Source organism: Somniosus microcephalus, chromosome 23 (genome assembly GCF_052327205.1).
Source record: "Somniosus microcephalus isolate GS21.2 chromosome 23, FLI_Smic_1.0, whole genome shotgun sequence".
NCBI classification, from domain to species: domain Eukaryota; kingdom Metazoa; phylum Chordata; class Chondrichthyes; order Squaliformes; family Somniosidae; genus Somniosus; species Somniosus microcephalus.
In genome coordinates this window covers 1268344-1291374 of record NC_141009.1, presented here as the reverse complement: position 1 = coordinate 1291374, position 23031 = coordinate 1268344, and the positions used below count along the sequence as shown (strand labels likewise).

General features: G+C 49.8%; 1 protein-coding gene across 6 annotated transcripts in view; it reads right to left on the bottom strand.

Moving 5' to 3' along the window:
• LOC147101529 (retinoic acid receptor RXR-alpha-A) overlaps positions 1-23031 on the bottom strand; it is a 209526-nt gene that overhangs the window by 72317 nt on the left and 114178 nt on the right. For all 6 annotated transcript variants that reach the window (XM_085965195.1, XM_085965194.1, XM_085965196.1 and 3 more), the window contains exon 3: positions 143-293. In XM_085965195.1, coding sequence (XP_085821321.1) covers positions 143-293 — 151 coding nt within the window. The remainder of the gene's footprint in view (positions 1-142; positions 294-23031) is intronic.

Sequence of the window (23031 nt, the reverse complement as noted above, 5' to 3'; positions counted from 1 at the left end):
CCTCTTCCTCACTCCCTGAAAGAGGCTCACCTTGTCAAGTCGGAGACCAGTCCAAACAGACCAGTCAATGGATAATGAATGAATTGACGTGGTGATGGTGAAGAGCAATGGATCGGTAGAGTGAGCAGTGACACACACGTACCTGAAGACCTGTCCCCACAAATGGCACAGATGTGTTTCGTGAGTGAAAGTGGACAGTTTGAGGAGTGCGGCGACATTTTAAGCACGCCGTTAATTCCCAAAGGTGGTTTCACGTCCTCCGTGCTGCTGACTGAATTCATGGGTGAGTTTATCTGCAACACGAGAAAGAGCAAGGTAAGAAATCGCATTGCATTCTGCACGGCTTCCGCACCCCATCTCACACCCCTCGCCCTCCCCTCGCCCCCTTCTCACACCCCTCGCCCCCAGCACCTCACCACCTTCTCACACCCCTCGCCCCCTCCCCTCGCCCCCTTCTCACACCCCTCGCCCCCTCTCACACCCCTCGCCCCCAGCACCTCGCCCCCTTCTCACACCCCTCGCCCCCTCCCCTCGCCCCCTTCTCACACCCCTCGCCCCCTCCCCTCGCCCCCTTCTCACACCCCTCGCCCCCTTCTCACACCCCTCGCCCCCTCCCCTCGCCCCCTTCACACCCCTCGCCCCCTCCCCTCGCCCCCTTCTCACACCCCTCGCCCCCTTCTCACACCCCTCGCCCCCAGCACCTCGCCCCCAGCACCTCGCCCCCTCGCCCCCAGCACCTCGCCCCCTCTCACACCCCTCGCCCCCTCCCCTCGCCCCCTTCTCACACCCCTCGCCCCCAGCACCTCGCCCCCTTCTCACACCCCTCGCCCCCTCCCCTCGCCCCCTCTCACACCCCTCGCCCCCAGCACCTCACCACCTCTCACACCCCTCGCCCCCTCCCCTCGCCCCCTTCTCACACCCCTCGCCCCCTCCCCTCGCCCCCTTCTCACACCCCTCGCCCCCTTCTCGCACCCCTCGCCCCCTTCTCACACCCCTCGCCCCCAGCACCTCGCCCCCTCACACCCCTCGCCCCCAGCACCTCGCCCCCAGCACCTCGCCCCCTCTCACACCCCTCGCCCCCAGCACCTCGCCCCCTTCTCACACCCCTCGCCCCTTTCTCACACCCCTCGCCCCAGCACCTCGCCCCCTTCTCACACCCCTCGCCCCCAGCACCTCGCCCCCTTCTCACACCCCTCGCCCCCTTCTCACACCCCTCGCCCCCAGCACCTCGCCCCCTCCTCACACCCCTCGCCCCTCTTCTCACACCCCTCGCCCCCTCCCCCCTTTCTCACACCCCTCGCCCCCTCCCCCTCGCCCCCTTCTCACACCCCTCGCCCCCAGCAGCTCGCCCCATTCACACCCCACGCCCCCCTCCTCACACACCACGCCCCCTTCGCACGCCCCTCCCCACGGTCCTCGCCCCCTTCGCACGCCCCTCCCCACGGTCCTCGCCCCCTTCGCACGCCCCTCCCCACGGTCCTCGCCCCCTTCTCACGCACCTTGCCCTGGCCCTTTCCCATGGCCCTCGCAGCTTCCCACGTCCCTCGCCTCTCCCCCTCCCCCTCGCCCCTTCCCATGGCCCTCGCCCCCTTCTCACGGCCCTCGCCCCCTTCTCACGGCCCTCGCCCCCTTCTCACGGCCTTCGCCCCCTTCTCACACCCCATGCCCCCCTTGCCCCTCATCCATTCCCACGGCCCTCGCCCCCTTCTCACGCCCCATGCCCCCTCCCCCTTGTCCCTCGTCCATTCCCACGACCCTCGCACCCTTCCCACACCAACCCCCCACCCATACACATTAAAAGCTACGCAGTGCCCTCTGCACAGACCCTGTTCAGCGGCCTGTATTATGCCCCCCTGCCCAAAGTGAAATAGGCCACACGTGGAAACCATCCGATAAAAAGAGTCAACCAGCGTCAACACACAGAGAGTTAACAGCAGAGTTCCCCGTCTCTGCTCTCAGTGGGCAGGGGGGAGGGTTGTCAGTCGGGGACTGCTCCCACTTTCCTTCTTCACTCCAAAAATTTCCATCATATTCAATGTGCTGCAAAATCTCACACTGATTTCACCTCCGCTATCCTCCCAAACCGCCGACTCGCGCTGGGGCACGGGACCCCCTCGCGCTGGGGCACGGGGGACCCCCCCCCGCGCTGGGGCCCGGGGGACCCCCCCCCCCGCGCTGGGGCACGGGGGACCCCCCGCGCTGGGGCACGGGGGACCCCCCCCCCCGCGCTGGGGCACGGGGGACCCCCCCCCCCGCGCTGGGGCACGGGGGACCCCCCCCCCCCCCGCGCTGGGGCACGGGGGACGCCCCCCCCCGCGCTGGGGCACGGGGGACCCCCCCCCCCCCCCGCGCTGGGGCACGGGGGACCCCCTCGCGCTGGGGCACGGGGGACCCCCTCGCGCTGGGGCACGGGGCCCGGGGGACCCCCTCGCGCTGGGGCACGGGGCCCGGGGGACCCCCTCGCGCTGGGGCACGGGACCCGGGGGACCCCTCGCGCTGGGGCACGGGACCCGGGGGACCCCTCGCGCTGGGGCACGGGGCACGGGGGACCCCCTCGCGCTGGGGCACGGGACCCGGGGTACCCCGGCGCGCTGGGGCACAGGGCTTTGGGCACCCCCTCGTGCTGGGGCACGGGGCACCCCCATGCACTGGGGCACGGGGCCTTGGGCACCCCCTCGCGCTGGGGCATGGGACCCCCTCACGCTGGGGCACGGGGCCTGGGGCACCCCCTCGTGCTGGAGCCTGGGGCACCCCCTCGCGCTGGGGCACGGTATCCCCTCGCACTGGGACAAGGGAGTGAGAGGAAGGGACTCTCTCTCTGTCTGTCCCTCCCTCTCTCGGTCCCTCCCTCTCTCGGTCCCTCTGTCTGTCTCTCTCTCTCTCTCTCTCTCAAATTCAAATTCAAATCGCTTTATTGGCATGATAAGGTACATCTTATGTTGCCAAAGCATCAAAATACATTTATGGTTGAACACAAACGCAGTTCTATTCATACAGTGTATAAACAGGTATATCCCTGAGTGTATAAATATACATTCGCATTGTTTATATATACTCTTTTCTTAGTTTACTGGTTGTCCCTCTGTTCATGGCAAGCTGTAACATAGTGTGCCGCCAGTGTTACACAGCTTCTCTCCTCCCCCAGTAGGAATGGGAGTTTTTGGTTATCATTCAGATTTCTGAATTCGGGGCATATTTGTGAGAATTTTTGGTAGAAATTCTCCCTGATGCCGATATTTTCCACAGGCTGTGAGGAAGTGCATCTCTGTCTCCACTACTCCCTGACTGCAGTGAGAGCATATCCTGTCTTCTCTTGGCAGCCTGGTCTGCCTGTGTCTGCCTTTTTCGATCGCTAGGCTATGTTCGCTAAGTCTGTACCTTGTCAAGGTTCTTCTCAGTTTGTTATCCTTTACCATGGTCAGGTAATCAGCTATGTTGTATTGTCTGTTTAGGGCCAAGTAGCAATTGAGTTTGCGTTGGGTTTTTGTTGTTTCTGCCGGTCTCTCTCAGTCCCCCTCTCTCTCTCTCTCGGTCTCTCTCTCCGTCTCTCTCGGTCTCTCTCTCGGTCTCTCTCTCTCTCTGCTCTCTCACTCTCTCTCTCTGTCTCTCTCTCTCTCTCTCTCAATTCAATTCGCTTTATTGGCATGACAAGGTACATCTTATGTTGCCAAAGCATCGAAAAACATTCATGTTTGTACACAAAAATACAGATCTATCCATACAGTGTATAAACAGATATATCCCTGAGTGTATAAATATACATTCATATAATTTGTATATACTCTTTTCTTATATTTAGTGGTTGTCCCTCTGTTTATGGCAAGCTGTAACATAGTGTGCCGCCAAGGTTACACAATTTCTCTCTTCCCCTAGTAGGTATGGGAGTTTTTGGTCGTCCTTCAAATTTCTGAATTCCGGGCATATTTTTGTGAATTTTGGGTAGAAGTTCTCCCTTATGCCCTGATATTTTCTACAAGCTGTGAGGAAGTGCACCTCTGTCTCCACCACTCCCTGACTGCAGTGAGAGCATATCCTGTCCTCTCTTGGTAGCCGGGTCTGCCTGTGTCTACCTTTTTCGATGGCCAGGCTATGTTCACTAAGTCTGTACATTGTCAAGGTTTTTCTCAGTTTGCTATCCTTTACCATGGTCAGGTAATCAGCCATGTTGTATTGTCTGTTTAGGGCCAAGTAGCAATTGAGTTTGTTTTGGGTTTTTGTTGTTTCTGCCCAATATGAGAGATATTTTTCCTTTTGCTTAGTGACGATTGTGTTGGGTCGAATTCTTTGTGTTACGCTGTCACTGTCCTGGGGCTGGTTATTATTAGTAGTGTTAGTAGTTACTTCACTGAGTCCCAGGACTAGTTGACTGAGGGTATTTTTCTTTATGGTCCTCTCTTGGCATTTCAGGGCTTCGTAATAGCAGTGGGGGTTGCTCATTTTTAGGTGTTTCCAAAATTTGGTGGCTCTTTTTTGGATAGTGATTATTAATGGATATTGGCCTAGTTCTGCCCTGCATGCATTGTTTACGGTTTTCCTTTGAGTCCGGAGGATACTTTTGCAGAATTCTGCATGTAGGATCTCAATTGGATGTTTGTCCCATTTTGCAAATTCTTGTTGTGTTAGCGGTCCCCACACCTCACTGCCATAGAGTGCAATTGGTTCAATTACTGATTTGAACATTTTGAGCCAAATGCTAATTGGGATTTCTATTTGGATTGATTTTTTAATGGCATAGAAAGCCCTTCTTGCTTTCTCTTTCAGTTCATTCACAGCCAGATGAAAATTTCCCGTAGAACTGATTTTTAAGCCCAAGTATGTGTAGTTAGTGGTTTGTTCAATTTTGGTTGTTCCGAGTGTGAAATTTATTTTGGGTCCCTGATGTCTGGATCTTTGCTGGAACACAAGGACTTTGGTTTTTTGGGCATTTGTCAGAGCCCAGGTCTGGCAGAATGACTCCAGCAGATCCAGGTTCTGCTGTAGACCCTCCTTAGTTGGTGACAGCAGAACCAGGTCATCTGCATAGAGGAGGAATTTAACCTTGGATTCATATAGGGTGAGGCCGGGTGCTGTAGATTGTTCAAGTAGTTTTGCCAATTCATTTATGTAAATATTAAAGAGTGTCGGTGAGATGGGCGAGCCCTGCGTCACCCCCCGCCCCTGTGGGAAGTATTTTGTTTGTTTGTCTCCAATTTTAACTGCACATTTATTGATTTAATTACATCATATGTTTTTCCCCCTACCCCGCTTTCGATAAGTTTCAGGAATAGACCGTCGTGCCAGATGGAATCGAAAGCCTTCTGGAAATCTATAAAGCATGAGTAGATTTTGCTTTTGTTTTGATGAACATGTTTGTCAATTAGGGTCTGTAGGGTGAAGATATGATCTATGGTTTGGTAGGAATCCAATTTGGCTTTTACTCAAGACATTGTGCTCCTCAAGGAAGTTTATAAGTCTTTTGTTTATGATACTACAGAATACCTGCCCCAGGTTACTGTTTACACAGATGCCTCGATAGTTATTTGGGTCGACTTTGTCCCCGCTTTTGTATATGGGCGTTATGAGTCCTTTGTTCCAGATATCAGGGAAGTAACCGACACTCAGAACCAAGTTGAAGAGTTTTAGGATAGCCAGTTTCATTTTATCGTCTCGCTTAGAATGCTGTCTGCACCGCAAGCTTTTCCTGGTCGCAGGTCCTTGAGTTTTTCAAATAGTTCTTTTTCTGTTATTATGGAGTCTAGCGGGTTTTGGTTATCTTTTATGGCCATTTCGAGCTTTTCCAGTTTTTTGCATATTTGGTGTTGCTCTGGTCTTAGTGTGTTTTTCTGGTATAATTTTTCAAAGTGGTTTTCCCATGTGTCTCCATTTTGAATGGCCAATTCGTCGTGTTGTTTTTTGTGTAATGTATCCCAGTTGTCCCAGAAACAATTGGAATCAATGGATTCCTCAATGGAGCTGAGTGTATTCTTAATATACTGCTCTTTTTTGGTTCTGAGTGTGTTTCTGTATTGTGTTAGTGTCTGACAATAAGTAAGGCGTAATTCCTCGTTTTCTGGCTGTCTGTGTTTTGGTTTGATATTTTTCTAAGTTTTTTCCTCATGTTATGGCAATCTCGGTCAAACCATTTTTCCTGGTTTTTTGTTTTGGGTTTGTTCTTGCGAGCTTTCAAGGTTGACCTTGTTGCCAATTATCAAAGATATTGTTTAGGTTATTCACTGCCTGGTTTAACGCCTTCTTTATTGTGAGTGTATATGTTTTCCAGAAAGGTGTCCAAGAGAGCTTGAGTTGATTCATTGCTAATTGCTTTCTGGTATTTTTCCGTGCTGTTTTTGGCCCATCTGTACGATTTTTTGGTGTTGTACAGCTTACTGGGTTGTGTTTCTGTGTTGGTTGTTTCTGTCTTTTTAAGATACATAGTAATTTGACTGTGGTCTGACAGTGTTGTTTGTGGTTTGACTGTGAATGCTCTGAAAGAGGATGGGTCCAAATCCGTAATCATATAGTCTACGGTGCTACAGCCAAGAGGTAGAGGTGAGCAATAGGTTGATCTTCCTAGGAGGTCTCCCATGAACCTACCATTGACAATGTACAGACCCAGGCTTCGACAGATCTCTCTCTCCCTGTCTCTCTCTCTCGGTCCCTCTCTCCCTCTCGGTCCCTCTCTCTCTCTCTCCCTGTCCCTCTCGGTCTCTCTCTCTCTCTGTCCCTCTCGGTCCCTCTCTCTCTGTCCCTCTCGGTCCCTCTCTCTCTCTGTCCCTCTCTCTCTCTCTCTGTCCGTCCCTCTCTCTCTCTCTCTGTCCGTCCCTCTCTCTCTCTCTCTGTCCGTCCCTCTCTCTCTCTCTCTGTCCCTCTCTCTCTCTCTCTGTCCCTCTCTCTCTCTCTCTCTGTCCCTCTCTCTCTCTCTCTCTCTGTCTGTCCCTCTCTCTCTCTCTCTCTCTCTCTGTCCAATTCCAATTCCAATTCAAATGCAAATGCTTTATTGGCATGAAAGTTTACAGAGAACCATATTGCCAAAGCTTACATAGCAAAAAGGTACAGTTTTCCAACATTCTGTAGGTGTCAATCGATTTGACATTTGTTGGGTACATACAATATTACTTTTAAACAATATTAATTTTAAACAGTCTTTGTACTTCATTTGGTACGTTCAACATTAATTTTAAACAGTCTTAATTTTAAACAGTCCTCAGGTTGTGACATGTTGTTACATATTTGGCCCCAAGGTATGGTCTGTCTCCTTCTCCTAGGACTAATCTCAATTTTGACAGGTCATCCAATTCCTTGAAATCTGGGGTTGTTTGGCTTAGCTTGTTGAATAATATGTTTCTTGATGTGTTGAATTTTTCGCATTTTAGGAGGAAATGCATCTCTGTTTCAACCTCGCCGGCCAGACATTGATCGCATATTCTATTCTCTCTAGGCTGCCAGGATTTCTTGTATCTGCCTTTTTCAATTTCCAGTTGGTGGTCGCTTAGTCTGTACCTGGTGAGGGTCTGTCTCTGTTTTGTGTCTCTGATGGTCGTGAGGTAGTCTGCCAGTTTATATTCTCTTTTTAGGGCCCGGTAACATTCTAATCTGCTTTGGCTTTCGGTTATTTTGTTCCAATGTTCCAGGTAGGTTTCTTTGCATTTTTTAATGATTTGGTTCACTCGGATTGGTGTTTGGACGGCTGTGTTGGTCTGGGGCTGGTCAGGGTCCGGCTGAGTACTTAGTTTCAGTAGCAGCTGACTCAGGGGACTCTTTTTCTGGGTTTAGCTCTTGGGTCTGAAAGGCTTTGAAATGAAGGGTGTCTGGGGAGCTAGATTTGAGGTGATTTAGGAAGTTTAGTGCTCGTTTTTGGATGTTTATTATCAGTGGGTATCTGCCTAGTTCGGCTCTGCATGCATTTGTTGGCGTTTTTCTTTGGTGCGAAGGATGCTTCGGCAGAATTCTGCATGTAGGGCTTCTATTGTGTGTTTTTCCCATTTAGTGTAGCTTTGTGATTTAGCGGGCCCCATACTTCACTACCGTACAGTGCAATGGGCAGGATTATGCTGTCAAATATTTTGAGCCAGATTTTGATTGGGATTTGGATGTTGTAGAATTTTCTCCCTCTCTCTGTCCCTCTCTCTCTCTCTCTCTGTCCCCTCTCTCTCTCTCTCTGTCCCCCTCTCTCTCTCTCTCTGTCCCCCTCTCTCTCTCTCTCTGTCCCCCTCTCTCTCTCTCTGTCCCTCTCTCTCTCTCTCTCTCTGTCCCTCTCTCTCTCTGTCCCTCTCTCTCTCTCTCTCTCTGTCCTCTCTCTCTCTCTCCCTCTCTCTCCAATTCCAATTCCAATTCCAATTAAATGCTTTATTGGCATGAAAGTTTACAGAGAACCATATTGCCAAAGCTTACATAGCAAAAAGGTACAGTTTTCAACATTTTGTAGGTGTCAATCGATTTGACATTTGTTGGGTACATACAATATTACTTTTAAACAATATTAATTTTAAACAGTCTTTGTACTTCATTTGGTACGTTCAATATTAATTTTAAACAGTCTTAATTTTAAACAGTCCTCAGGTTGTGACATGTTGTTACATATTTGGCCCAAGGTATGGTCTGTCTCCTTCTCCTAGGACTAATCTCAATTTTGACAGATCATCCAATTCCTTGAAATCTGGGGTTGTTTGGCTTAGCTTGTTGAATAATATGTTTCTTGATGTGTTTGAATTTTCGCATTTTAGGAGGAAATGCATTTCTGTTTCAACCTCGCCAGCCAGACATTGATCGCATATTCTATTCTCTCTAGGCTGCCAGGATTTCTTGTATCTGCCTTTTTCAATTTCCAGTTGGGTGGTCGCTTAGTCTGTACCTGGTGAGGGTCTGTCTCTGTTTTGTGTCTCTGATGGTCGTGAGGTAGTCTGCCAGTTTATATTCTCTTTTTAGGGCCCGGTAACATTCTAATCTGCTTTGGCTTTCGGTTATTTTGTTCCAATGTTCCAGGTAGGTTTCTTTGCATTTTTTAATGATTTGGTTCACATCGGATTGGTGTTTGGGCGGCTGTGTTGGTCTGGGGCTGGTCAGGGTCCGGCTGAGTACTTAGTTTCCGTAGCAGCTGACTCAGGGGACTCTTTCTGGGTTTAGCTCTTGGGTCTGAAAGGCTTTGAAATGAAGGGTGTCTGGGGAGCTAGATTTGAGGTGATTTAGGAAGTTTAGTGCTCGTTTTTGGATGTTTATTATCAGTGGGTATCTGCCTAGTTCGGCTCTGCATGCATTTGTTGGCGTTTTCCTTGGGTGCGAAGGATGCTTCGGCAGAATTCTGCATGTAGGGCTTCTATTGTATGTTTTTCCATTTAGTGTAGCTTTGGTGATTTAGCGGGCCCCATACTTCACTACCGTACAGTGCAATGGGTAGGATTATGCTGTCAAATATTTTGAGCCAGATTTTGATTGGGATTTGGATGTTGTAGAATTTTCTTTTTATTGCATATAGGGCTCTTCGGCTTTTTCTTTTAGTGCATTCACTGCTATGCTGAAGCTCCCTGATGCTGTAATAGTTAGACCAAGGTAGGTGTAGCTCATAGTGTGTCCTATAGTGATATCACTGAGGGTAAACTGGTATTTGTTTTCCTGACATCTGGGCCTTTTTTGAAAAATCATGATGTTGGTTTTCTTTAGATTTACTGTTAGAGCCCAATTTTGGCAGTATTTGTCGAGTAGGTCTAGTTGTTGCTGTAATCCCTGTTCTGTGGGAGACAGCAGAACCAGGTCGTCCGCATAGAACAGGGATTTCACTTCTCCATCTAGGAGACGGAGACCTGGTGACTCGCTTTGCTCCAGCATGTCTGCTAATTCATTTATGTATATGTTGAACAGGGTCGGGCTCAAATTGCAGCCCTGCCGGACGCCTCTTCTCTGGGTGAAGAAATCGGTGCGTTTGTCTCCAATTTTGACCCCGCATTTGTTTTTCAGATACATTGATTTAATAAGGTCATAGACTTTGCCCCCTATTCCACATTGAAGAAGTTTATAATAGAGCCCTTCGTGCCATATAGAGTCAAAGGCTTTCTTGAAGTCGATGAAACAGGCGAATATTTTCCCATTTTTTGTTTGGTGTATATGTTTTTCAATGAGGGTGTGAAGGGTATAGATATGGTCGGCGGTGCGGTGTTTTGGAAGAAAGCCTATTTGGTTTTTTCTGAGGATATTATGTTTGTTAAGAAAATCAAGTAATCTACTATTTAGAATACTGCAGAATAACTTCCCTAGACAACTGTTGACACAGATGCCGCGGTAGTTATTTGGGTCTGATTTGTTTCCGCTTTTATATATGGGGGAGATTAGTCCTTGGCACCAGATATCGGGAAAACAGCCTGAACGTAATATGATGTTGAATAATTTGAGTACCGCACCCTGCATCTCCATATTGCTGAACTTGAGCATTTCATTTTTGATGTTGTCTGGGCCACAGGCTTTCTTTAGGTGGAGAGATTTTGTTTTTGTGGCCATTTCTTTCCATGTGATTGGGGAGTCTAGAGGGTTTTGGTTGTCTTTGATTGTTGCTTCTAATGTGTGGAGTTTTTCTGTGACCTGATGTTGACTTGGGTTTGTTTCGTTTATTGGGATGTCTTTGTAGAGGTTTTCAAAATGTGTTCTCCAGATGTCGCCATCTTGGATTGGTAATGCTTGCAATTGTGTTGTACTCAGGTTATTCCACATTTCCCAGAATTGTTTTGGGTTGGTGGAGTTTTCAATTTCTTCTAGTATTTTGTGGGTATAGTTTTGTGTTTTGTTCCTAATGGTGTGTTTATATCTTTTGAGGGTTTCATTGTATCTAGTACGTAGGTCCGGATTGTTTGGTTGGCGATGCTTTTGGTTTGATATTTTTCTCAGGTCTTTTCTGGCATTTTTGCATTCGTGGTCAAACCATTTCTTATTTTTATTTTGTCTTTTGTGACTCTTCCTCTTCTGTTTCACGAGGTCGGCTTTTACAGCTGCCTCATGAAACTCTCTCTCTCTGTCCCTCTCTCTCTCTCTCTGTCCCTCTCTCTCTCTCTCTGTCCCTCTCTCTCTCTCTCTGTCCCCCTCTCTCTCTCTCTGTCCCTCTCTCTGTCCCTCTCTGTCCCTCTCTCTGGCCCTCTCTGTCCCTCTCTGTCCCTCTCTCTCTGTCCCTCTCTGTCCCTCTCTCTCTCTCTCTCTCTGTCCCTCTCTCTCTCTCTCTCTCTGTCCCTCTCTCTCTCTCTCTCTCTGTCCCTCTCTCTCTCTCTCTCTCTGTCCCTCTCCCTCTCTCTCTGTCCCTCTCCCTCTCTCTCTCTCTGTCCCCCTCTCTCTCTCTCTGTCCCCCTCTCTCTCTCTCTGTCCCCCCCTCTCTCTCTCTGTCCCCCTCTCTCTCTCTCTGTCCCCCTCTCTCTCTCTCTGTCCCCCTCTCTCTCTCTCTGTCCCCCTCTCTCTCTCTCTGTCCCCCTCTCTCTCTCTCTGTCCCCCTCTCTCTCTCTCTGTCCCCCTCTCTCTCTCTGTCCCCCTCTCTCTCTCTGTCCCCCTCTCTCTCTCTCTGTCCCCCTCTCTCTCTCTCTGTCCCCCTCTCTCTCTCTCTGTCCCCCTCTCTCTCTCTCTGTCCCCCTCTCTCTCTCTCTGTCCCCCTCTCTCTCTCTCTGTCCCCCTCTCTCTCTCTGTCCCCCTCTCTCTCTCTCTGTCCCCCTCTCTCTCTCTCTGTCCCCCTCTCTCTCTCTCTGTCCCCCTCTCTCTCTCTCTGTCCCCCTCTCTCTCTCTCTGTCCCCCTCTCTCTCTCTCTGCCCCCTCTCTCTCTCTCTCTCCCCCTCTCTCTCTCTCTCTGCCCCCCTCTCTCTGTCTCTCTCTCTGTCCCCCTCTCTCTCTCTGTCCCCCTCTCTCTCTCTCTCTGTCCCCCTCTCTCTCTCTCTGTCCCCCTCTCTCTCTCTGTCCCCCTCTCTCTCTCTGTCCCCCTCTCTCTCTGTCCCTCTCTCTCTCTCTGTCTCTCTCTCTGTCCCTCTCTCTCTCTCTCTCTATCCCTCTCTCTCTCTCTCCCTCTCTATCCCTCTCTCTCTTTCTCTCTGTCCCTCTCTCTCTCTATCCCTCTCTCTCTCTCTCCGTCCCCCTCTCTCTGTCCCTCTCTCTCTCTCTCTGTCCCTCTCTCTCACCCTGTCCCTCTCTCTCTCTCCCTCGCTCTCTCTATCCCTCTCGCCCTGTCCCTCTCTCTCTCGCCCTGTCCCTCTCTCTCTCTCGCCCTGTCCCTCTCTCTCTCTCTCTCGCCCTGTCCCTCTCTCTCTCTTTCTCGCCCTGTCCCTCTCTCTCTCTCTGTCCCTCTCTTTCTCTCTCTCTCCCTCGCCCTGTCTCTCCCTCTCCCTGTCCCCCTCTCTCTCTCTGTGTCTCTCTCCCTCTCAATTCAATTCAATTCAATTCAAATCGCTTTATTGGCATGACAAGTTACATCTTATGTTGCCAAAGCATCGAAAAACATTCATGTTTGTACACAAAAATACAGATCTATCCATACAGTGTATAAACAGATGTATCCCTGAGTGTATAAATATACATTCATATAATTTGTATATACTCTTTTCTTATATTTAGTGGTTGTCCCTCTGTTTATGGCAAGCTGTAACATAGTGTGCCGCCAAGGTTACACAATTTCTCTCTTCCCCTAGTAAGTATGGGAGTTTTTGGTCGTCATTCAAATTTCTGAATTCCGGGCATATTTTTGTGAATTTTGGGTAGAAATTCTCCCTTAGGCCCTGATATTTTCTACAAGCTGTGAGGAAGTGCATCTCTGTCTCCACCACGCCCTGACTGCAGTGAGAGCATATCCTGTCCTCTCTTGGTAGCCGGGTCTGCCTGTGTCTGCCTTTTTCGATCGCCAGGCTATGTTCACTAAGTCTGTACATTGTCAAGGTTTTTCTCAGTTTGCTATCCTTTACCATGGTCAGGTAATCAGCCATGTTGTATTGTCTGTTTAGGGCCAAGTAGCAATTGAGTTTGCTTTGGGTTTTTGTTGTTTCTGCCCAATATGACAGATATTTTTCCTTTTGCTTAGCGACGATTGTGTTGGGTCGAATTCTTTGTGTTACGCTGTCACTGTCCTGGGGCTGGTTATTGTTAGTAGTGTTAGTAGTTACTTCACTGAGTCCCAGGACTAGTTGACTGAGGGTATTCTTCTTTATGGTCCTCTCTTGGCATTTCAGGGCTTCGTAATGATAGCATTGGGGGTTGCTCATTTCTAGGTGTTTCCAAAATTTGGTGGCTCTTTTTTGGATAGTGATTATTAATGGATATTGGCCTAGTTCTGCCCTGCATGCATTGTTTACGGTTTTCCTTTGAGTCTGGAGGATACTTTTACAGAATTCTGCATGTAGGATCTCAATTGGGTGTTTGTCCCATTTTGCAAATTCTTGTTGTGTTAGCGGTCCCCACACCTCACTCTCTCTCGCCCTGTCCCGCTCTCCCCCTCCCTCCTCTGCTTTCCTATTTGTGCTTGTGACAACGAAGGTGCTCATATCAGACACCAGCCCCACCAACTAGTTCACAATTAATTGAATGCTCTTAGTGTCCCAGCTCAGTGTAATCCTGAGCGATAACTGCCTGCAGGTTTTAGAGGAGACGATTAAATGAGGCCCTGTTGGTGGATGATAAACATTTTTTTTACCGTATTGTAAGAAGTGCAGGGACTCTCTCCCCCTCCCCTCCGTCTCTGTCTCTCTCCTCCCGTCTGCATGCGCAGAAGGCCGCAAACATGGCCGTGTGGATAATCAGCGTTCACAGGCACTATCGCAGGGCTCAGGCCGGGCCTGGAGCGGGCTCCAACGCACAGGCACCAAAGCCCGCTCCTGTGGGCCTAAAGAACGAGCCTATGGAACACGATTAAAAAGAGCGGCTGCGCTCCAGCGGGACTGCGCGGCCCGCAACACCTGGTGTGCGGCAGCCTAGAGGGAACTGCTAGGCCGCGCAGCTTAGAGGGAACAGTGACGACATCCTCTGTGACTGTGACCGTGGTGCACTTTCCCTCCTCATCCTCTCTGTAGATTTTGATACAGTCGACCACACCATCCTGCTCCAACTCCAGTCCTCCGTTAACCAGCTCAGTGAGACGTCCCTCGCCTGGTTCCACAGACACCTAACCAATGCTCAGCTGCAGAAGCGGCAAGCTCCTCATTACTGTGGGTCTGCACACTCCCTCACCGATATTACCCCGCTGTCTCTCAGGTGCGTATAGATCCTCGATTATATTACAGCAATGCCCCAGAGTGTGTATATCCCTGGATTATATTAACCCCTGCCCCTGGAGGCACTATCTAGTATAAGTGGGCTCCAGGCCATAGAATCATAGAATGGTTACAGCACAGAAGGAGGCCATTCGGCCCGTCCAGCCCGTGCCGGCTCTCTGCAAGAACACTTCAGCTAGTCCCACTCCCCGCCCTTTCCCCGGAGCCCTGCAAATTTTTTTTCCTTCGGGTACTTATCCAACTCCCTTTTGAAAGCCGTGATTGAATCTGCCTCCACCGCCCTTTCAGGCAGTGCATTCCAGATCCTAACCACTCGCTGCGTAAAAAGGTTTTTCCTCATGTCGCCTTTGGTTCTTCTGCCAATCACCTTAAATCTGTGTCCTCTGGTTCTCGACTCTTCCACCAATGGGAACAGTTTCTCTCTACTGTGTCCAGACCCCTCGTGATTTTGAGCACCTCTAGCAAATCTTCTTTGCTCTAAGGAGAGCAACCCCAGCTTCTCCAGTCCTTCCATGTAACTGAAGTCCCTCATTCCTGGAACCATGCTTGTAAATCTTTTCTGCACCCTCTCTAAGGCCTTCACATCCTTCCTAAAGTGTGGTGCCCAGAATTGGACACAATACTCCAGTTGAGGCCGAGCCAGTGTTTTAAAGGTTCATCATAACTTCCTCGCTTTTATACTCTATGCCTCTAAGTCTTCAGCCAGAAGTGCCAAGAGGATGATCCATATCGGCCTCCTCCTGCGGTCCTCACCATCACAGAAGCCAGTCTACACCCAATTCGATTCACTACACTTGATATAAAGAAATGGCTGAGCACACTGGATACAGCAAAAGCTATGGGCCCTGACAACATCCCGGCTATTGTGCTGAAGACTTGTGCTCCAGAACTAGCCACACCTCTAGCCAAGCTGTTCCAGTACAGCTACAACACTGGCATCTATCCGACAATGTGGAAAACTGCCCAGGTATGTCCTGTCCACAAAAAGCAGGACAAATCTAATCCGGCCAATTACCGCCCCATCAGTCTACTCTCAATCATCAGCAAATAGAGTCATGGAGTTATACAGCACAGAAAGAGGCCTGTCCGCGCCGGCCATCAAGCCCTGTCTATTCTAATCCCATTTTCCAGCACTTGGTCCGTAGCCTTGTATGCTATGGCGTTTCAAGTGCTCATCTAAATGCTTCTTGAATGTTGTGAGGGTTCCTGCCTCTACCACCCTTTCAGGCAGTGAGTTCCAGATTCCAACCACCCTCTGGGTGAAAAAGTGTTTCCTCAAATCCCCTCTAAACCTCCTGCCCCTTATCTTGAAACTATGCCCCCTGGTTATTGACCCCTCTACTAAGCGGAAAAGTTCCTTTCTATCTACCCTATCTATGCCCCTCATAATTTTGTACACCTCAATCAGGTCCCCCCTCAGCCTTCTCGGCTCTAAGGAAAACAACCCCAGCCTGTCCAGTCTCTCTTCACAGCTGAAGCGCTCCAGCCCAGGTAACATCCTGGTGAATCTCCTCTGCACCCTCTCCAATGCAATCACATCCTTCCTATATTGTGGCGACCAGAATTGCACACACTATTCCAGCTGTGGCCTAACTAGCGTTTTGTACAGCTCCATCATAACCTCCCTGCTCTTATATTCTATGCCTCGGCTAATGAAGGCAAGTATCCCATATGGCTTTTTAACCACCTTATCTACCTGTCCTGCTGCCTTCAGGGATCTATGTACAGGAAACTTTCGATTAACCGGCACCTAAATAACTGGAAATGTTGGTTAACCGGCAAAATTCAGGAGTAGGTTCAGGTAACTTTTATTACTTGCCTTCCTCCATGTGTTGCTGTGCAAGGGTGTGGCTGCAGCTGTTGCTAAGCTACAGAGATGCTTGCAACTTGTGCCCATTGTTCTGAAGCTGGGTTCGTTGCTTTATACGGAGCTCTCAGCTCCGTATCTTTTACTAGAGCGTTCGGTTATCCGGAATTTTTGATGAACCGGCACCACGTCGGTCCCGTCCGTGCCGGATAAAAAAAAGTTTCCTGTAGATGCACACCAAGGCCCCTCTGATCCTCTGTCCTTCCTCGGGTCCTACCATTCATTGTGTATTCCCTTGCCTTGTTAGTCCTCCCAAAATGCATCACCTCACACTTTTCAGGGTTAAATTCCATTTGCCATTGTTCTGCCCATCTGACCAACCCGTCTATATCGTCCTGTAGCCTGAGGCTTCCCTCCTCGCTATTTACCACTCCACCAATTTTCATGTCATCTGCGAACTTACTGATCATCCCTCCTACATTCATATCTAAATCATTAATGTACACTGCAAACAGCAAAGGACCCAGCACCGATTCCTGCGGTACACCACTGGACACAGGCTTCCAGTCACAAAAACAACCTTCGACCATCACCCTCTGCCTCCTGCCACTAAGCCAATTTTGGATCCAATGTGCCAAATTGCCCTGGGTCCCATGGGCTCTTACCTTCTTGACCAGTGATGGAAGGTGTCATCGACAGTGCTATCAAGCGGCACTTACTCACCAATAACCTGCTCACTGATGCCCAGTTTGGGTTCTGCCAAGACCACTCGGCTCCCGACCTCATTACAGCCTTGGTCCAAACATGGACAAAGGAGCTGAATTCCAGAGGTGAGGCGAGAGTGACTGCCCATTGACATCAAGGCAGCAGTTAACCAAGTGTTGACAGAGTATTATTTAAATGGTGATAGATTGGGAAATGTTGATGTAGAGAGAGACCTGGGTATCCTTGTACACCCGTCACTGAAAGCAAACATGCAGGTGCAGCAAGCAGTTAGGAAGGCAAATGGTATGTTGGCCTTCTTGCAAGAGGATTTGAGTACAGGAGTAAGGATGTCTTACTACAGTTATACAGGGCCTTGGTGAGACCACACCTGGAGTGCTGTGTGCAGTTTTGGTCTCCTTACCTAAGAAAGGATATACTTGCCATAGAGGGAGTGCAGCGAAGATTCACCAGACTGATTCCTGGGATGGCAGGACTGTCGTATGGGGATAGATTGGGTCGACTAGGCCTGTATTCACTAGAGTTTAGAAGAATGAGAGGGGATCTCATTGAAATGTATAAAATTCTGACAGGGCTAGACAGACTGGATGCAGGGAGGATGTTTCCCCCGGCTGGGTGGTCTAGAACGAGGGGTGAGAGTCTCAGGATACGGGGTAGGACATTTAGGACTGAGATGATGGCCTACTCCTGCTACTATCTTCTATGTTTCTATGAGGAGGAATGTCTTCACTCAGAGGGTGGTGAACCTGTGGAATTCTCCACCACTGAGGCTGTGGAGGCCAAGTCACTGAATATATTTAAGAAGGAGATGGATAGATTCCTAGTCACAAAAGGCATCAAGGGGTATGGGGGGGGAGAGAGCGGGAATAAAGTATTGAGATAGAGGATCAGCCATGATCATGTTGAATGGCGGAGCAGGCTCGAAGGGCCGACTCCTGCTCCTATTTTTCTATGTTCTATGTTCTATGTTTAATGTTTCTATGTGGCATCAAGGAGCCTTAATAAAACTGAAGTCAATGGGAATTGGCGGGGGGGGGGGGGGAAGCTCTCCACTGGCTGGAGTCATACCTAGCACAAAGGAAGATGGTTGTGGTGATTGAAGGTCAATCATCACAGCCCCAGGACATCGCTGCAGGAGTTCCTCAGGGCAGTGTCCTAGGCCCCAACCATCTTCAGCTGCTTCATCAATGACCTTCCTTCCAACATAAGGTCAGAAATGGGGATGTTCGCAGATGACTGCACAGTGTTCAGCGACATTCACAGCTCCTCAGAAAATGAAGCAGTCCGTGCCCGCATGCAACAAGACCTGGACGACGTTCAGGTTTGGGCTGATAAGTGGCAGGTAACATTCACACCACACAAGTACCAGGCAATGACTATCTCCAACAAGCGAGAGTCTAACCACCGCCCCTTGACATTCAACGGCATTACCATCACCGAATCCCCCACCATCAACATCCTGGGGGTGACCATTGACCAGAAACTTAACTGGACCAGCCATATAAATACTGTGGCAACAAGAGCAGGTCAGAGGCTGGGTATTCTGCAGTGAGTGTCTCACCTCCTGACTCCCCAAAACCTTCCCACCATCTACAAGGCACAAATCAGGAGTGTGATGGAATACTCTCCACTTGCCTGGATGAGTGCAGCTCCAACAACACTCAAGAAGCTCGACACCATCCAGGACAAAGCAGCCCGCTTGATTGGCACCCCAACCACCACCTTAAACATTCACTCCCTCCACCACCGGCGCACCGTGGCTGCAGTGTGTACCATCTACAAGATGCACTGCAGCAACTCGCCAAGGCTTCTTCGGCAGCACCTCCCAAACCCACGACCTCTTCCACCTAGAAGGACAAGGGCAGCAGGCGCATGGGAACACCACCACCTCCAAGTTCCTTTCCAATCACACACCATCCTGACTTGGGAATATGTCGCCGTTCCTTCATCATCGCTGGGCCAAAATCCTGGAACTCCCTCCCTAACAGCACTGTGGGAGCACCTTCACCACACGGACTGCAGCGGTTCAAGAAGGCGGCTCACCACCACCTTCTCAAGGGCAATTAGGGATGGGCAATAAATGCTGGCCTTGCCAGCGACGCCCACATCCCATAAAAAAAACAAATTTAAAATTTTTTTATGAGGCCCAGAATCCCATATGCATTTTTAACCACTTTCTCAACCTGCCCTGCCACCTTCAACGATTTGTGCACATATACCCCGAGGTCTCTCTGTTCATGCACCCCCTTTAGGATTGTACCCTTTAGTTTATATTGCCTCTCCTCGTTCTTCCTACCAAAATGTATCACTTCGCACTTTTCTGCGTTAAATTTCATCTGCCACATGTCGGTCCATTCCACCAGCCTGTCTATGTCCTCCTGAAGTCTATCACTCTCCTCCTCACTGTTCACTATACTTCCAAGTTTTGTTTCATCTACAAATTTTGAAATTGTGCCCTGTACACCCAAGTCCAAGTCATTAATATATCTCAAGAAAAGCAGTGGTTCTTGTACCGACCCCTGGGGAACACCACTGTATACCTTCCTCCAGTCCGAAAAACAACTGTTCACCACTACTCTCTGATTCCTGTCACTTAGCCAGTTCCGTATCCATGCTCCCACTGTCCTTTTTATTCCATGGGCTTCAATTTTGCTGGCAAGCCTATTATGTGGCACTTTATCAAACGCCTTTTGGAAATCCATGTACACCATGTCAACCACATTGCCCTCATCAAAAAACTCGATCAAGTTAGTTAAACACGATTTGCCTTTAACAAATCCGTGCTGGCTTTCCTTAATTAATCTACACTTGTCCAAGTGACTGTTAACTTTGTAATAAAAACAGTGAATGCTGGAAATACTCAGCAGGTCAGGCAGCATCTGCGGAGAGAGAAACAGAGTCCACGTTTCAGGTCTCCCCACAGATGCTGCCTGACCTGCTGAGTATTTCCAGCATTTTCTGTTTTTACTTCAGATTTCCAGCATCCGCAGTATTTTGCTTTTGTATTACTGTTAACTTTGTCCCTGATTATCATTTCTAAAAGCTTCCCCACTACCAAGGTTAAATTGAATGGCCTGTAGTTGCTGGGTTTATCTTTACACTCTTTTTTAAACAAGGGAGTAACATTTGCAAAATAACAACAGAAAATGCTGGAAAAACTCAGCAGGTCAGGCAACATCCGTGGAGAGAGATTAGAGTCGACGTTTCGGGTCGAAACCCTTTTTCAAAACTGGAAAGGAAATGAAATCGATCGAAAGGCAGGGGTGGGAGAGAACAAAAGAAGTGAAGAGACATTAAGAGATATTCAAAACCAGACGAGATGGTGATAGGACTAGTGGAGACAAAAGACAGCTCAGATTAGGTGTGAAATGCGCTGGCAGAGTGGGAGACAGCTGCCATGTGGGAGAGAGAGGAAAAAAAGGAAAGGCGGGGGGGGGGGGGGGGGGGAGGGGGGAGGGAAAAACCAAAACAAAGCGGGTGGATAAAAGATATAAGTAAAAATGTAATAGGGGCCGAGGTTATGATCTGAAATTGTTGAACTCGATATTGAGTCCGGAAGGCTGCAACCCTCTCTTTGCCCCTCTTATTTTCTTTTTCACTTCCCCTCTGAACTTTCTATATTCAGCCTGAATTCAGTTCGAGTCTGTGTGTACACAGACAGTTACTGTATACACACAGACACCAACAGGCTTGGGAATCATTCCCAAGACTTCCTGCTGTTTCTTTCTTTGACATGTGCTAGCCCATCAAATCGGAAATATTTGGAAGTTCTGTTCATACCTGACCTCTGGAAAAGGAACACAGCTGTACCACACTTAAATGTGTGCTGCCTTTAAAACAACTGCGTGAAAGAACTGTGCCCTGCAGCGGCAGGTCTGTGCGCTGAGAGAGAGCTGGAATCCCCCAGGATCGCACCAGCCAACCTTCAGATTAATGACTGGCACTGTCCTCCCTTGAAATTATGCATTCGATTACAAATAAACTAACTGAGCTGAGTTACACCCCTTGGTTAACGCCATCTATCACACTGCTTCTCTCTCTCTCTCTCTCTCTCGCTCTCTCTCTCTCTCGGGATCCTAACCGCAGAATCAGGAGGGCAAAACTCTGACAGATTCCAGTGACTGCTAGGAGATCATTGCATTGTATTTCAATGTCCCTGTGCCCTGTAAATACAGCAGCATCACCAGGGCAAGTAATGGCACTACAAACAACCACCAGCACACACCAGCACTACTCCTTCACATACCCAATTCCTACCACCAATGAGTTGGACAGAATATGTAAGTGGAAAGAACAATGTGGGATGGAATTTACTGCAAAGCATCAAGTGCTGCAAGTAGAAAAGGGAGACGGGCAAGGCTGGTGCTCCAGGAGTGGGTGGTGAAATACCGACAGGTGAAGCGGGAGAGACCGAGGAGTTTCACTAAACTCAATGCTCAACAAGTCTAACTAATGCACAGCAACAATCAACGAAACCAGACAAAATAAGGCAGAGGTATCAATCAGATTGTACAGTGCTCTGATCAGACGTACATCAATAACACCCAACTCGACCTCTCCACCTCCAGGACTGGCTCCAGAATTGCTGCAATGCTTTCCAACTACTTGCCCGACACGAGTCAACACCTCCATAAACTCAACATCAGCAAAAACAAAGGTATCATTTTCAGTTACGCCTTTACCAAGGTCTCTCGGGCTCTGCTTTCACCAACCTCCACATCTGCCCTCCTCTGATACTGAACCCAGTGCTGGGCAACACCAGCATCACGAACACTGCCCGCTGCCCTCTCGACAACACGACCCACCCAGGACGCAAAACAGTCATTCTTAATGTGTCAACCGAGACAAGTGAGTGTCGACAGTTCAGCTCATCACAGCCGAGCCCAAGCCTGTTCTCACCTGATGTCCACACACATGCACTTCCAACAGAACCCGGGCTGATTTCCCCTCTCTCTAACCCAGGGGTCACTGGACGGTGATCAGGAGCAGGAACCCGGGCTGATTTCCCCTCTCGCTAACCCAGGGGTCACTGGACAGTGATCAGGAGCAGGAACCCTGGCTGATTTCCCCTCTCTCTAACCCAGGGGTCACTGGACGGTGATCAGGAGCAGGAACCCTGGCTGATTTCCCCTCTCTCTAACCCAGGGGTCACTGGACGGTGATCAGGAGCAGGAACCCTGGCTGATTTCCTCTCTCTCTAACCCAGGGGTCACTGGACGGTGATCAGGAGCAGGAACCCTGGCTGATTTCCCCTCTCTCTAACCCAGGGGTCACTGGACGGTGATCAGGAGCAGGAACCCTGGCTGATTTCCTCTCTCTCTAACCCAGGGGTCACTGCACAGTGATCAGGAGCAGGAACCCTGGCTGATTTCCCCTCTCTCTCTAACCCAGGGGTCACTGGGCAGTGATCAGGAGCAGGAACCCTGGCTGATTTCCCCTCTCTCTAACCCAGGGGTCACTGGACAGTGATCAGGAGCAGGAACCCTGGCTGATTTCCTCTCTCTCTAACCCAGGGGTCACTGGACGGTGATCAGGAGCAGGAACCCTGGCTGATTTCCCCTCTCTCTAACCCAGGGGTCACTGGACGGTGATCAGGAGCAGGAACCCTGGCTGATTTCCTCTCTCTCTAACCCAGGGGTCACTGCACAGTGATCAGGAGCAGGAACCCTGGCTGATTTCCCCTCTCTCTCTAACCCAGGGGTCACTGGGCAGTGATCAGGAGCAGGAACCCTGGCTGATTTCCCCTCTCTCTAACCCAGGGGTCACTGGACAGTGATCAGGAGCAGGAACCCTGGCTGATTTCCCCTCTCTCTAACCCAGGGGTCACTGCACAGTGATCAGGAGCAGGAACCCTGGCTGATTTCCCCTCTCTCTCTAACCCAGGGGTCACTGGGCAGTGATCAGGAGCAGGAACCCTGGCTGATTTCCCCTCTCTCTAACCCAGGGGTCACTGGGCAGTGATCAGGAGCAGGAACCCTGGCTGATTTCCCCTCTCTCTCTAACCCAGGGGTCACTGCACAGTGATCAGGAGCAGGAACCCTGGCTGATTTCCCCTCTCTCTAACCCAGGGATCACTGCACAGTGATCAGGAGCAGGAACCAGGGCTGATTTCCCCTCTCTCTAACCCAGGGATCATTGGGCAGTGGTCAGGAGCAGGAACCCTGGCTGATTTCCCCTCTCTCTAACCCAGGGGTCACTGCACAGTGATCAGGAGCAGGAACCAGGGCTGATTTCCCCTCTCTCTTACCCAGGGATCATTGGGCAGTGGTCAGGAGCAGGAACCCTGGCTGATTTCCCCTCTCTCTAACC